General features: G+C 43.7%; 1 protein-coding gene across 2 annotated transcripts in view; it reads left to right on the top strand.

The window, feature by feature from the left end:
• Window positions 1–16,116, top strand: part of ARHGAP23 (Rho GTPase activating protein 23) — a 118,700-nt gene that overhangs the window by 64,090 nt on the left and 38,494 nt on the right. For both annotated transcript variants that reach the window (XM_036756895.1, XM_036756894.1), the window contains exons 12-16: window positions 221–520; window positions 1,462–1,523; window positions 2,391–2,521; window positions 2,801–2,922; window positions 3,335–3,490. In XM_036756895.1, the coding sequence (XP_036612790.1) occupies window positions 221–520; window positions 1,462–1,523; window positions 2,391–2,521; window positions 2,801–2,922; window positions 3,335–3,490 (771 nt within the window). The remainder of the gene's footprint in view (window positions 1–220; window positions 521–1,461; window positions 1,524–2,390; window positions 2,522–2,800; window positions 2,923–3,334; window positions 3,491–16,116) is intronic.

The following is a 16,116-nucleotide window of genomic DNA, read 5'->3' as shown; positions in this document are numbered from 1 at the left end:
CACTGCCATCTCTCCCCCTTTTCTGCTTGATTCTCAGAGGCCCTAGCTGAGTGACAGTATTTTAAAGGAATGGAATCCCCTGGAAAGCAGCTGACCATAGCCACCAGCAGGGATAGGGTCTGGGAGGGCCGAGGGAGTGTTGGGAGGAGGGGGGCAGTTGTAAGTTCAGGTTTTCACCTCTCTCTCTTCTTTCTCCTCCCTGTCTGTGTGTCTTCTGCAGAAAGTGGGTGGTGGCCTGCGCCAGTGGAAACGTGTCTATGCTGCGCTCCGGGCACACTCACTCTCCCTGGGCAAGGAGCGGCGGGAGGCAGGCACGGCGGCGGGCGCAGGTGAGGAGGAGACAGCGCCCGTCTGCATCAGCTCGTGCCTGGTGGACATCTCCTACAGCGAGACCAAGAGGAGGCATGTGTTCCGGCTCACCACCGCTGACTTCTGTGAATATCTCTTTCAGGCTGAGGACCGTGATGATATGCTGGGCTGGATCAGAGCGATCCGGGAAAACAGCAGGGCCGAGGGCGAGGTGAGAGCTGGGGGGCCTCCCACCATGACCACAGTAGGGCAGTGGGGACCATCTCCCCATTTGCCTCTCTTAAGCCATTAGAAAATGTCCCATGCCCATCTTGTCTACTCTGAATAGACAAGTGACGATTTTCTTTTTCTGTGGATCTTAGAGGATGAGATTACTTTCTCCCTCTTAACCCCCCAAAAGCAGAGTTGGCTCAGGTTTCCTATATGTTAGGACTGACCTAGAGAGACAAGGATGGATAAGATGACCTTGGAAAGAGAGAGAGAAGCCTGGCTATTGGAGGCAGTGTAGTAACTATCTCTACACTTCTCCTTGATGCGGTTTCCCAGCATTTTAGGAGCAGGCATGGTCTGTGTTAATATCAACTGAGTTTCTTTCTCTGGCCCAGGGGAGAGGCAGTGCCTTCAGAATTGGGCCTTGTGAGTCTCAGCTCCAACCTACTAACACTTCCTGGCTCTGCGGTGAAGGACAGGATCCCAGTGGGCATTTCCTGTTATCTTACCGTTTGACCTCCTTATGGCCTCTCTGAGAAGAGTGGGCTTGTTCTTTCCCCTCTTCCCACCATAGAATGGGGTCTACCTTGAGATACCCGCATCCAAGGAGACCATGTGGAGCAGATGGGTAGGCTTCTCTTCAGGGGGTTGCCACACCCTAGTGGGAATGTCCAGTGATCACAGATGTGGGTACCTCAGTGGTGTCTCAGGAAAGGAGTAGGAGCTCCCCTAAGGGTCCACTTTTCTGCTTTGGGCACATAAGTCTTTTAACAGGAGAGAGGAGGATAGGTTGGAGCAAGTGCCAAGAATGGGCAGTGGGGGAGAGAGATGCCTGCTGCTTCACTGGGCACTCATGTTTGGTGTATTCTCTCTTTCTTCCCATCCTCCCTCCTCCTCTCTGCCTCTACTTCTCCTTATTCTCCCTCCTCTACCCCTTCTTAGGACCCTGGCTGTGCCAATCAAGCTCTGATCAGCAAGAAGCTTAATGACTACCGAAAAGTAAGGTGAGGACCACCAGGCATTCCCCCTATCACTGCAGCAGTGGGGAGAGTGCTGGACTTGGGTCAGGAAGACCTAAGTTCAAATCCAGTCTCAGATACTAGCCATGTGACCCTGGGCAAATCACTTACCTCTTATTGACTTCAATAATACATGGGGATTAATAATAGCACCTACCTCTTAGGGTAGTTGTGAGGATCAAATGAGACAATGCAGGTAAAGCATTCTGTAAATGCTAGCTATTTTTAACCCTGGTTTTCCCCCTATGCCCTCCTCCCCCATAAACTGGAAATGGCCCCAGGACAGAGATAATGATGGAGGTTGCTGTTTTATATAAGATATAAAAGCCTTGGGGATTACAGTTGTCCCTTTGGGCTTCTGTTTCTTCCTTTGTAAAATAAAAGAGTTGGATTAGATGACATCTAAGGTCCCTTCCAGCCCCCATATCTTGTATTTTTATGAGTGGAGAGAGTGGCCTATGGGCCTGGCCTACTGTTATAGCAGAAGTGGAAAGAGCACTGAGTTGAGGTGTTAGGAGACTTGGGTCCACCACTAATTGGTTGGGTGACTTTGGACAAGTCACTTGCCCTCTCTGTATTTCAATTTCTTCTCCTGTGAGATGATGGGGTTAGATTAGATGATCCTGAGAACACTTACAGCTTTGATGGAGGCCTCATGCAGAGGATAAGGGAACATGTGTCCTGAGTACGTTGGGCCTGCTGGGAAAGAACCTGCCTACCTTGCTGGTGTCCTGGAATGAATGGGGGCAGCACTTGTGGGGTGGGTCCATCAGGCTCAGGGAAAGGAATGTTCTCTGGTGGTAGCCTTCAAATGAAGACCCCTCTACCCTTTTGCTTTCATTTCTTTCCTAGCCATATCTCTGGTCCCAAAGCAGACTCTTCTCCCAAAAGCTCTCGTGGAATAGCGGGGCTCAAGTCAGAGCTTCTGAAGCAGAATGCTCCCCGATCTCCCAGGCCCCAGGATCCTCCTTCAGGGACCAAAGGTAGGAGACTGAAAAAGATGTGGGAGGGACTGGGGAGTCTACCAGATGATGACAGGAAGAGGACTTCAGGGGTGGTTGTTTGAGGAGAGTGGACTTGTGTCCTTTGTATCCCTTCATGTGTCTTTCTGAATGTATGTGAGTCTATATGGGATTGCTATGTAGATATGTCTATGTCTACATGGCTATGTCTGGACTCCTGGTGGATCAGTGTCTATGTCCCCCTAAGTAACCAGTGTGTGTTCTTTCTCCCCACCCCCATCCCCACCTTGGCACCCTCAGATGACAGTGCTGCCACCTCGAGAGCCCCCTGGGGCATCAACATCATGAAAAAGAATAAAAAGCCCTCCCCAAGGGCATTTGGAGTTCGTCTGGAAGAGTGCCAGCCTGCTGCTGATAATCAGGTGGGGCCTAAGAACTTAGGAGCAGTGGGAGCAGTGTCTGGGACAAGGGGGCTGATACCAAAGGCTCTCAGAATGTGTGTGTGTGTGTGTGTGTGTGTGTGTGTGTGTGTGTGAACTTATTGGGGGGGAGGGAGGCTTTGGAGTTTTACTCAAAACCCAGAAACACCCATACCCACACACAAGTGGAACAAGGGAGGAAAATGTTTCTTGCCCACTTCCCCCCAAACACGCGCGAGTGGACACACACACACACACACACACACACACACACACACACACACCTTTGCTTACTGGGAACAGCCTGGTCTTGGTATCTCGGTGTGTTTCCTACTTCTTCTGCCTCCTGCCCCCAACATGCTTATATCCATCAGCACCAGCTCTAATAGTGATGCCACTGCGTCTCTGTCTGCAGCGGGTACCCTTGATTGTGTCAGCGTGCTGCCGGATGGTGGAGGCAAGGGGGCTCGAGTCCATGGGCATTTACCGAGTGCCCGGCAACAATGCTGTCGTATCTAGTCTGCAGGAACAGTTAAACCGAGGGCCTGGGGACATCAACCTTCAGGATGAGGTGAGTCTGTTAGAGCATCTCTTTATTTTTTTTAAATCGGCGTGTTGATCCGAGAGTATGACTAAGGACAGGGGTGTGGGTAAGGCACTTGCTTAGCTGTGATCTGGTTGAACACTCTGTTGTCAACTGAGGAAGCATTTATTGAGTACCTACTTAAGAGGCCCTGTAGATCTACTCCTCTGCTCAAAAGCCTGCTGGGGCTCCCTATTGCCTGAGTAAAGTTCAGATTCCTTTCCCTGGCATTTAGTTTCTTTTACAATCTGGCACTGCCCTCACTTATTTCATGATCTGGTCAAATTGGACTTAAACATACTGTATACCAGTGGTGTGTAACTCAAATAGAAATGGAGGCACTAATCTGTAAATAAAGATCTCTGTGGGCCTCCGACATGGTGACTTCATTTTAAAATGTAATGTTGTTCATGGTTTGTTGCATTTTTATTTACTTTGTTTTAATATTTGCCATTTACATTTTAATATGTTGCTGGCTGTATTTGGAATTGGTTGCAGCCACAGGAGCCCTGCCACAGATTTGATGCTTCTGCTCTATGCTTTGCCACTTCGACATTGTCACTCCCATGTTCCTTAGGCCTGAAATTTCCTCCCCATCTCCTTCTTGGGGCACCTAGTGCTGGCCCTGGAGTCAGGAAGACTCATCTTCCTGAGTTCAAATCTGGCCTCAGATACTTACTAGCTGTGTGACCCTGGGCAAGTCACTTCACCCTCTCTGCCTCAGTTTCCTCATCTGTCAAATGAGCTGGAGAAGGAAGTGGAAAACCACTCCAGTATCTCTGCTAAGAAAACCCCAAATGGGGTCAGGAAGAGTCAGATACAACTGAACAACATCTATCTGTTGAATTCCTACATATCTTTCAAGGCCCAACTCAAATACCACCTCTTCCAAGAAAGCCTTCTCTGGTCTCTCCCTCCCCTCACAAATATGTTTCCCCTCTCAGACCTCACATAACACATTTCTTGCTCCTTTTTAAGGTGTTCATAGCTTTTATATTGTACTTTAATTATTTGGAAATGTGTCTACCCCTGTATGCACCTCTAAGTTCTATGAGGCAATTAGGTGGTTCAGTGGTTAGAGCACTGAGTCTGGCATAAAGAAGACCTGGGTTCAAATCTACCCTAAGACACTCACTAGCTGTGTGACCCTGAGCAAGTCACTTGACATCTGTTTGTCTCAGTTTCCTCATCTGTGAAATGAAGATGATAGCACCTATCTCTCAGGGTTGTTGTGAGGATCTAAACATAGTAAACACTATATAAAAATTAGTTATTATTATTATGACCCGAGCTCATACCCAGCCTCAGACATTTACTAGCCTTGTGACCTGGACAAGTCACTTAATCTCTGCTTGCCTCAGTTTCCTTAACTGCAAAATAGGGATATAATAATGGCACCTACCTTCCAGAGTTGTTGTGAGGATCACATGAAACAATATTTGTAAAACCTTACAATTCTTGGCACTCAGTAGGTGCATTATAAATGCTTCCTATGACCTACTATGTGGCTATGTTATATCTTCTCTGGGCCTTGGTTGGTTGGTGTTTGTCCTTCATTCTCGAAAAAGACTAAGACACTGTACTCAATGGTGTGCTGGAGCCAGTTTGAAGGGCTGGAGAGCTGGTTGTTAAATTTTCAGTGTGAGCATTTAGGCCTCAGAAATTGGAAAATGCTACAAATTAGGGCTGTATGTTTTGCTTTGTTGATTGTCTAGACTTGAGAAAGTGTTGGGGAAAATATTAATAATGCAGATTACACTTAAAATCATGTTGTGGGCATGCCACATCCCGCCCTTGCCCCCAAGAGCTGGTTGTTAAATATCTACCAACACACCCCTGTGTCTACACCCGGTAGTTGCTTATTAGACTTACAGTTATTAAGTGCTTGTTGAATTGATTTGGGAGGGGGACGGTAACCTGGTATAGTGAAAAGAACGCTGGCTCTTGAGATGAAGAAAAAGAAATGAAGTTTGAATGCTCGCTCTGATAATATCTTTGTGACTTTGGACAAGTCACTTAACCTTTTGGTGCCAAAATTTACTCTGTAAAATGAAGACTCCTAAGAGGTTAGAGAAGGCAGGAATATTCGTGTGAGTAGTTAGGGGAGGCTTCCTGGAGGAAGAGCGTGAATGGGGGAGGATTAGTAAAGGTGCAGAGACTTAGGGAAGTGTGCCGAGGTGCTGTGATGAGACCAGCATTTGTGTTGGAAGAGGGGGCAGTAAACGAGTTGAGGTTTGTGGAGGATGGACAAAATATGGGGGGCTTTGTTGCTGGGCTAAGGAGCCATGTAGGTTCTTTAGCAGCAGAATAACATGGTCAGAATTATGTCACCTCCACCTAGAACATTGTAGTTGTTTTGTTGTTCAGGCATCTCAGTCGTGTCCACTTCTTCATGAACCCACTTGGAGTTTTCTTGGCAAAGATACTGGAGTGGTTTGCCATTGCCTTCTCCAGCTCATTCTACAGATGAAGAAACTGAGGCAGTCAAGGTTAAGTGACTTGCCCAGGGTTCCACAGTTAGTCTGAGGTCAATTTAAACTCAGCTCTTCCTGACTCCAGGCCCAATGTTCTGTCCACTGCATCATGTGGCAGTTCTTATCTTAAGAGCCTCCTAATGGATCTTCTTGCCTCAAGTGTCTCCCCTCCCAAAGCCAACTTCCACTCAGCTGTCAAAGGGACTTTCTTAAAGCACCGGTCTAATCATCTCTCTGTCTCTCTTTTTCACTATTTCTCCATGTATCTCTGTCTCTCTCACACACACACACATACACAGACACACACACACACACACACACACACACACACAGAAACACACTCACACACTACTCAGACTCTTCCGTGCCTCTCCCTGTCACCCTAAGGATCCGGTATTGACTCTTCTGTTTGTATATAAAGTTCTTTTCAGCCTGGCTCCAGATGGCCTTTTCGGGCTTATTACATCTATCAGGGCTGTCCAACCTTAGGTTTTTATTGAAACAATAGACAATATATTTTGATTTGCCATTTTAGTGAGAGCTCTGTGGTAGCTCAGCTTCATTTACTAAAGCATTTATGTAAGTTTCTACGCTTGTAGGCGGGCCTCATAAATCTGTGGCGGCATGTGGTCCTGCGCCATTTTGGACAGCCCTGACACGTATTATTGCACTTCACACATTTCCATGTCAACCAAACTGTCTTACTTGCTCTTCCTTATACTGTATATTCCATCTCTAGCCTCCGTTGTCCAGGCTGTCCTCTCTGCCTGGAATGAACTCCCTCCTGGTCTGGCCTCTTGAGAATCCCTAACATCCTTTAGAGCTCAGCTCAAGAACGAGCTCATTATAGGAAGCCTCTCCTGATCCCTCAAGCTGCTTATGCTGTTCAGCTCCACCCCTAATTACTTTTTCATAAAAGTATTTATGTATGGATGGATACACGCATATATTCTTTCTTTATTTATTTTTAGACTTCAACATTCACTTCCATAAGTTTTAAATTTTCTCCCCCTCAATCCCCACTCCTTCCCCAACACACCCTGCAATCTGATATAGGCTCTACATATACATTCCTATTAAACATTTTCACATTAGTCATATTGTATGGAAGAATTATAAAGAATGGGAGAAACCATGAGAAAGCAAACAAAACAAAAGCAATTAGTCTATTTCAATCTGCATTCAGACTCTGTAGTTCTTTCTCTGGGTGTGGATGGCATTTTCCATCACGAGTCCTTTGGGATTGTTTTAGGTCCTTGCATTGCTGAGAAGGGCTAAGTCTATCAAAGTCAGTCCTCACATACTGTGGCTGGCTGTTACTGCAAATGTTCTCCTGGTTCTGTTCACTTCGCTCAGCATCAGTTACACACATATATGCCTTACTTACTTTGTCCATATTGTTTTAGCCAATAAGATATAAGATTCTTGGTGACAAGGACTATTTCAGTTTTTTGTTTTTGTATGCCAAGTGCCTATGTGCCTAGCACAGTGCCTGGCACATAGTAGGTGCTTAATAAATGCATGTCGAATGATGTGTGTGGGATAGGTTTCTGGTAAAGAGACAAGTTAAAGGACTGTTGTTGTAATCCAAGTGGGAATTCTAGACTGCCTAAGAAATGTGAGAATTGAGAGAACTAGATGGAAGGAAGGAAACAAGTATTTAATCAATGCCTACTATGTGTCAGGTACTATGCTAAGCACTTTACAAATATTATTTGATCCTCACAACAGCCCTAAGAGGTAGATACTATTTATATACTCATTTTAGAAATGAGGAAACTGAGTCAGAGATTCAGAGCTAATAAGAGACATTTACTAGCTGTATGACCTTAGGCCTAGAAATCAGGAAGACCAGAGTTCAAATATAGCCACAGGGACTTACTAGCTGAGTGACCTTGGGCAACTTAACCTCTTAACCTCACTTAATCTCTGTTTGTCTCAGTTTCCTCAATTGCAGAATGAGGATAATAACAGCACCTATCCAAGGTCACATGGATAGTGTCTCAGGTCCTCCTGACTTCAGGCCCAGCGCTCTGTCCACTGAGTCACCTAGGCACTTAGAGCTCTTTTAAAGAAGCAAAAGATAACTTGATGCCTTTAGGTATAAAGGAAAATCTGGATGACAGGATTCAAAAAAGGTCTTGGCATTGAGTTAAATCAAATATTTGATTTGAAATTTATAGGGATAAATGTAAAATTTTATGCTTGGGCTCAAATAATCCATGTCCCACATATAAAATGAGAAAACAATCAGCAATTTGCTTGAAATTGACCTATGGGTTTGAGGGAGCCCCAAGCTTCATGTGAGTCCAGCAGCCAAGGCAGCTTTTAGCCCTAAGAGGTGAAACCTCCAGGAACTAAGGGATGATGGTCCCAGAGGGTTCTGGTACTTGTTAGATGGCGCCTGAATGCCATGTTCATTTCTGAGTTCCATGATTTGGGAAAGACATGGATAAGCTACAAATGGTCCAGACAAGAGTAAGCAGCATGGTGATGAGCATGGAGTTCATGCCCCCTAAGGGACTAGCTGAAGAAACTGAGAATGTTTAACCTGAAAAAGAAAAAAAGACTCAAGAGGGGACATGGATAAAGGCTGTCTCCAGGGAAACAGAGGCATAATTAGGATCAAATGAATGAAAGCTCCACTGAGTCAACTTTAGGCTTAAGAAAAACCTTCCTAATAAGTAGAATCATCCCCCAGTGGAATAGGTAGCTTCCGGAGAGAGAGGCAGCTAGGTGGTACTGGGCCTAGGACTAGGAAGACTTAAGTTCGAATCTGGACTCAGACACTTACTGGCCGTATGACCTTGGGCAAGTCACCAAACTTTGGTCTGCCTCAGTTTCTTGAACTGTAAAATAGGGGATAACAGTAGTACCTACCTTCCTGTTGTGAGAATTAAGTGAGCTCATAGGTGAAAAGCTCCTAGTACTGAACCTGACACATAGTAGGTGCTTAGTAAATGGTTATTCCTTTCCTCTTCTCCCCTCATCCCAGGTCTTCAAGCTGAGGCCAGATGCCCACTTGTCAGAAATGTTGTAGAGGGCATTCTTGTTCAGGGATGGGCTGGCCTGGATGCCTCTGAAGTCCCTTTTGGCTCTGAATTTCTGGGATTCTGGAAGAGAGAGAGAGTTGTCAAGACTGATGACAAGTTTTTGAGAATAGTATTATCATAGGTAGACACAGGGGAGTGGAAGAGGAGGGCTGCTTCTGGAGGAAGGCGATGAATTTGGTTTGGGACATAATGAATTTGGAGTCTTACAGGGTCATCCAGGCAGAAATGATGTTCAGTGCTTTCCTTGATTAATGCTTGTGCCTTGCCTCTGAGATTATCTCCGATTTATCCTGTCTGTATCTTGTTTGAAGATAATTGTTTGCATGTCGTCTCATCCGTTAGACTGCGAGGGAAAAGCACTATGTTAGGTGGGATCGAGGCATTCAGTTAATTTAAATACAACCAGCACTTCTTAAATCACCCACTCTGTGCTCGGGCACTTTCTAAGTGCTAAAATACAAAAAAACCCAATCATCTGCCTTCTTGGAGATACCCATTGAACCCATTAGAAGAGGTTAGTTCTCTAAGAGAAAGAGTGTATTGAGAGAAGAGTCAGTGGGCTGAGGATCAAGCTTTGGGGAACACCCCAAACTAGGGGGCCGGAAGAGGAAGAGAATGAGTGTTTAAAGAGGTAGGAGTGAGGCTAAGATAATGTAATAATTATAGAAGGCCAAGAGGGTGGGGGCAAGGTGGAGGATGGTGGCAGATGTGAGATAGTTTCAAGAAGGGGGTGATCTATGAGGCTGATTTATGGTACCGAATGCTGTAACCTAAGAAAATTGAGAAAAGGCTATTGGATTTAGCAATCAGAAAGTCATTAGTGACTTCAAGAAAGCAGTTTCAGTAGACTTACGAGCACTAAAGGCAGATTGCTGGAGGTTGGGAATAAATCAGGAGAGAAGGAGACACGCCATCTATTTGTTCTTTTGTATGATGTTACCCACCATACCCTTGGGGAGCACAATTCTCTGGGTTTCAAAAAAAAGGAGTGGATAGTAACTAGAAAGGGAAGCAGGGATCCTCTGTGTGTTTGCAGCCTCGTTGCCAGCCCTAGTTCTTCACTCTCCTCACTCCACATATCCTGGCAGTTGCCAAAACTTGTCATTTCTATCTCTACTATATGTTGGCTCCTTAGCATTTACATATAGCCGCCCTTTTAGTCCAAGTGCTCATCACCTCTTTACTAGATTGTGGCAATAACCTTGTATATGATTCCCCTGCCTTAAGTCTCTTCTCCTTCTAGTTGTCCTGTGTAGAGACATAAAGTGATTTTCCAGGCCTTATTCTCAGTGAATGAATCAACAGGCATTTATTAAGTGCTCATTATGTGACAGACCCTGTCATAGGCGCTGGGGATGAAAATACAAAAAATAAAACAACTCTTTTTTCCCCCTTTTAAAAATAGTATTTAATGTGAAAATATGTTTAATATGAATGTATATGTAGAGTTTATGTGGGATTGCATGCCATCTTGAGGAGGGGGAAGAGGGGAGGAAAGGGAGGGAGAGAAAATTTGGAATTCAAAAGCTTGTGGAACTGAATGTTGTAAGCTAAAAATAAATAAATTAATTAAAAAATAAATAAAAATAGTATTTTTTTTTCCATTTACATGTAAAGCCAATTTTCAACATTTGTTTTTTGAAAGATTTTAGAGTTCCAAATTTTTCCCCCTCCCTTCCCTCCTTCCTTCTCCCCAAGACAGCAAGTAATCTAATATCGGTTATACATGTGAAATCATTTAAAACATATTTCCACATTAGTCATGTTGTGAAAGAAGAAACAGTACAAAAGGAAAAAAAAACACCAAAAAAACCCCAAAGTAAAAATAGTCTGCTTTGATCTGCATTCAGACTCCTTCAGTTCTTTCTCTGAATGTGGAGAGCATTTTCCATCATGAGTCTTTTGGAATTTTCTTGGACCATTGTATTGCTGATAGTTAATCATCGAACAATGTTACTGTTACTGTGTGCAATGTTCTGATTCTGTTCACTTCACTCAGCATCAGTTCATGTAAGTCTTTCCAGGTTTTTCTGAAATCCGCTTGCTCATCATTTCTTTCAACGCAACAGTATCCCATCACAATCACATACCACAGCTTGTTCAGCCATTCCCCAACTGATGGGCATCCCTTCAGTTTCCAATTCTTTGCCACCACCAAAAGAGCTAAAACAGCCACTATTCTCAAGAAACTTGCATTTGAGAAGAAAAGATGAATAAATACTTACATAAATATATACAGGACATATGCAAAGTATTTTGGAAGGGGGCCTAGCAGTCGGAGGGAATCAGGAAAGACTTCATTCACTGAATCTTGGAGGAAGAGAGGGATTTGATAAGGTAGAGATAAGGAGGTAGGGTATTTCCAGGATGGGACATAGCAAGTGCGAGGGAGAGAGACAAGAGATGAAATCCTGTGTGTGAAGAACAGAGAGAAGAATAGCTTGGCTGCCTCACAGAGTCTGGGAGGGGAAGTAATGCATAATGAGGTCAGGTAGTGGAGTGCTTTAAAAGCTAAACAGAGGAGTGTGGCAATAAGGAACCACTGGAATTTATTAAGTAGGGGAGAGATGTGGTGAGAGCCACCCTTCAGGAAATCTACTGGCAGATGAGATGGAGGACGGCTTGGAGTGGGAAGTCCAGTAAAGAAGCCACTGTAATTGTCTGGGAAAGAGGTGATGATGGCCTAAACTAAGTTGGTGGCTGTGTGAATATAAAGAAGGCATCATAGAGATGATGCAGAAATAGAAAGGCAAGATCTGACAACTGATTGGAGAATATGTGGAGTGAAAGAGAGTGAGGAGTCAGGAGTAATACTGAGTTCATGAACCCAGGATACTGGAAGGATGATCGTATCCTTGACAGTAATATGGAAGCTCAGAAGAGGAAAGATGAGTTCTGTCTAGGAAATGCTGACTTTGAGATGCCGGTGAGACATCTGAGTGGAAATATCCAATGGGCAACTAGTGACTCCAATAGGCAGCTTGTGACTTGTGACCTGTGACTGGCGCTCAGGGGAGAGACTGGAGCTGAGTATGTAGATTTGTGAGTCATTTATGCAACTCATGGGAGCTGATGAACTCTCACAATTGGGGGCGTGCTATAGATGATGAGTCAGCAAGAGACGGAGATGGGATGGTCAGAAAGCTAGGAGGACATCCAGGAGAGAGTAGTGTCAAGAAAAGCCAGAGAGAACAGACTATCCGAGAAGAGAGCACAGTTAACAGTGGTATATGGTACATGATAAGTGTCATATGCTATAGAGAAGTCAAGAAACGTGAGGCTTGATGTGTCTTTTGTCTGCTCAATAAAAAACTCCAGGGGCTCCCTATTGTTTCTAATATCGAAATGTAAACCTGGAGCAGGGGGAGGGGTTACAGCTAGGTGGCACAGTGGATAGAGCACCAGCCCTGAACAATGTGAAATATCTCATTTGAAAAACCACTGACCTGGAGAATAGATTCTGGAGAGATAATTTAAAAATTATTGGACTACCTGAAAGTCACAATCAAAAAAAGAGCCTAGAAATCATCTTTCAACAAATTATCAAGGAAAACTGCCCTGATATTCTAGAACTAGAAGGTAAAATAGAAATTGAAAGAATCCAGCAATCACCTCCTAGAAAAGATCCTAAAAAGAAAACTCCTAGGAATATTGTAGCCAAATTCCAGAGTTCCCAGGTCAAGGAGAAAATATTGCAAGCAGCCAGAAAGAAACAATTTGAGTATTGTGGAAACACCATCAGGATAATACAAGATCTAGCAGCTTCTACCTTAAGGGACCAAAGGGCTTGGAATATGATATTCAGGAGGTCAGAGGAGCTAAGATTAAAACCAAGAATCACCTACCCATCAAAACTGAGTATAATACTCCAGGGCAAAATATGGATTTTCAATAAAATAGAGAACATTCAAACATTCTTGATGAAAAGACCAGAGCTGAATAGAAAATCTGACTTTTAAATACAAGAATCAAGAGAAGCATGAAAAGGTAAACAGGAAAGAGAAAGCATAAGGGACTTAATAAAATTGAATCATTTTGTTTACATTCCTACATGGAAAGATGATACTTGTAACTCATGAGACCTTTCTCAGTATTAGGGTAGTTGAAGGGAATATACATATATAGACAGAAGGCACAGGGTGAGTTGAATATGAAGGGATGATATCTAAAAAAATAAAATTAAGGGGTGAAAGAGGAATATATTGGGAGAAGGAGAAAGGGAGGGATAGAATAGGGTAAATTATCACACATAAAGTGGCAAAAAAAAGCAGCTACAATGGAAGAGAAGAGGGGGCAGGTGAGGGGGAATGAGTGAATCTTGCTCTCACTGGATTTGACTTAAGGAGGGAATAACACACTCACTTGGGTATCTTACCCTACAGGAAAGTAGGGGGGAAGTAGATAAGAGGGGAGGGAATGATAGAAGGGAGGGCAGACTGGGGGAGAAGGTAGTCAAAAGCAAACACTTTTGAAAAGGGACAGGGTCAAGGGAGAAAATTGAATAAAAGGGGACAGGATAGGATAGAGGGAAATATAGTTAGTCTTTCACAACATGACTATTATGGAAGTGTTTTGCATAATGATACATGCGTGGCCTATGTTGAATTGCTTGCCTTCTTAGGGAGGGTGGGTGAGGAGGGAAGAAGGGAGAGAATTTGGAACTCAAAGTTCTAAAAACAAATGTTAAAAAAGTTGTTTTTACATGCAACCGGGAAATAAGATATTCAGGCAATGGGGTATAGAAATCTATCTTGCCCTACAAGAAAGTAAGGGGAAAGGGCATAAGGTGGGGGGTAGTGGGGTGACAGAAGGGAGGGCAGACTGGGGAAAGGGGTAATCAGAATATATGCCATCTTGGTGTGGGGGGAGGGTAGAAATGGGGAGAAAATTTGTAACTTAAAGGAAACCAGGGATTCTAAGAGGCAGAAGTGAGGAGGTGGTACATTCCTGGCATGGGGAAACAGCAAGTGCGAAGGCCTAGAGATGGGAGATGAAGTACTATGTTTGCAGATCAGCAAGCAGGCCAGTATATCTGCATCAGAGAGTGTGAGTCAGGGAATAATGTGTAAGAAGACTTGAAATGTAGGAAGGGTTGTGATGAAATCAAACAGAGGAGTTTATATTTTGAGGGAGATGCAATTGGGTTTAAGTGACTTGCCCAGGGTCATACAGCTAGGAAGTATCTGAGGCCAAATTCAAACTCAGGTGCTTTTTTTTTTGCCACTTTATGTGTGATAATTTACCCTATTCTATCCCTCCCTTTCTCCTTCTCCCAATATATTCCTCTTTCACCCCTTAATTTTATTTTTTTAGATATCATCCCTTCATATTCAACTCACCCTGTGCCTTCTGTCTATATATGTATATTCCCTTCAACTACCCTAATACTGAGAAAGGTCTCATGAGTTACAAGTATCATCTTTCCATGTAGGAATGTAAACAAAATGATTCAATTTTATTAAGTCCCTTATGCTTTCTCTTTCCTGTTTACCTTTTCATGCTTCTCTTGATTCTTGTATTTAAAAGTCAGATTTTCTATTCAGCTCTGGTCTTTTCATCAAGAATGTTTGAATGTTCTCTATTTTATTGAAAATCCATATTTTGCCCTGGAGTATTATACTCAGTTTTGATGGGTAGGTGATTCTTGGTTTTAATCTTAGCTCCTCTGACCTCCTGAATATCATATTCCAAGCCCTTTGGTCCCTTAAGGTAGAAGCTGCTAGATCTTGTATTATCCTGATGGTGTTTCCACAATACTCAAATTGTTTCTTTCTGGCTGCTTGCAATATTTTCTCCTTGACCTGGGAACTCTGGAATTTGGCTACAATATTCCTAGGAGTTTTCTTTTTAGGATCTTTTCTAGGAGGTGATTGCTGGATTCTTTCAATTTCTATTTTACCTTCTAGTTCTAGAATATCAGGGCAGTTTTCCTTGATAATTTGTTGAAAGATGATTTCTAGGCTCTTTTTTTGATTGTGACTTTCAGGTAGTCCAATAATTTTTAAATTATCTCTCCAGAATCTATTCTCCAGGTCAGTGGTTTTTCCAATGAGATATTTCACATTGTCTTCAATTTTTTCATTCTTTTGCCTCTGTTTTATAATTTCTTCATTTCTCATAAAGTCACTAGCTTCCACTTGCTCCACTCTAATTTTTAAGGTGGTATTTTCTTCAGCAGTCTTCTGGATCTCTTCTTCCATTTGGCTAACTCTGCCTTTTAAGGCATTCTTCTTCTCATTGGCTTTTTGGAGCTCTTTTGTGATTTGGGTTAGTCTATTTTTTAAGGTGTTATTTTCTTCAGTATTTTTTTGGGTCTTCTTTAGCAAGCCATTGACTTATTTTTCATGATTTTCTTGCATTACTATCATTTCTCTTCCCAAGTTTTCCTCTACTTCTCTTACTTGATTTTCCAAATCCTTTTTGAGCTCTTGCATGACCTGAGACCAATTCATATTTTTCTTGGAGGCTTTTGTTGTAGACTGTTTGATTTTGTTAACTTCTTCTGGCTGTTTTGATCTTCTTTGTCACCAAAAAAGGTTCTGTAGTCAGAGTCTGAGTCCTTTTACACTGCTTGCTCATTTTCCCAGCCAACTACTTGACTTTTGAGGTTTTGGTCAGGGTATGACTGTTTTCAGAGTGAGAGTGCTTTGTCCCAAGCTTCACGGGTTTTGCGCTGCTGTTTTCAGAGCTACTTCTGTTCTGAGGTGGTATGATATTCCTGTCCTGACCTGTGCTCTGGTCTGTGAGTGCAAGTATTGCTTTCTGCCGTGTAACTACTAGGAGGACTCCCTCTCCACAGTCACCACAAACTCTGCCACAGCAGCACTCCTCCTCACCCAAGAACTGCCAACCAGGACCGCAACCCAGGGCAAAGCAAGAGAACCCTGCCTCTGCACCAGCAAAGCGCTTCCTGCACTCCCACTCTGATCTGCCACTTGATTCCTCCCACTGTGCGGGCCAGGGCCTCTGGAAGTAGCTGCTGCCAAAACTTCCTGCTGCTGCCACGGTGCCACTTCCGCTGCCCCCAGGGCTGGAGCCTGACCGCGCACTTCTCTCACCCAGATCCAGCAGTTTTCCCAGTGACCTG

Source organism: Trichosurus vulpecula, chromosome 4, assembly GCF_011100635.1.
Source record: "Trichosurus vulpecula isolate mTriVul1 chromosome 4, mTriVul1.pri, whole genome shotgun sequence".
Classification (NCBI taxonomy): Eukaryota; Metazoa; Chordata; class Mammalia; order Diprotodontia; family Phalangeridae; genus Trichosurus; species Trichosurus vulpecula.
Note: the sequence above shows the minus strand (reverse complement) of the source record. Positions and strands in the feature narration are given on the sequence as shown.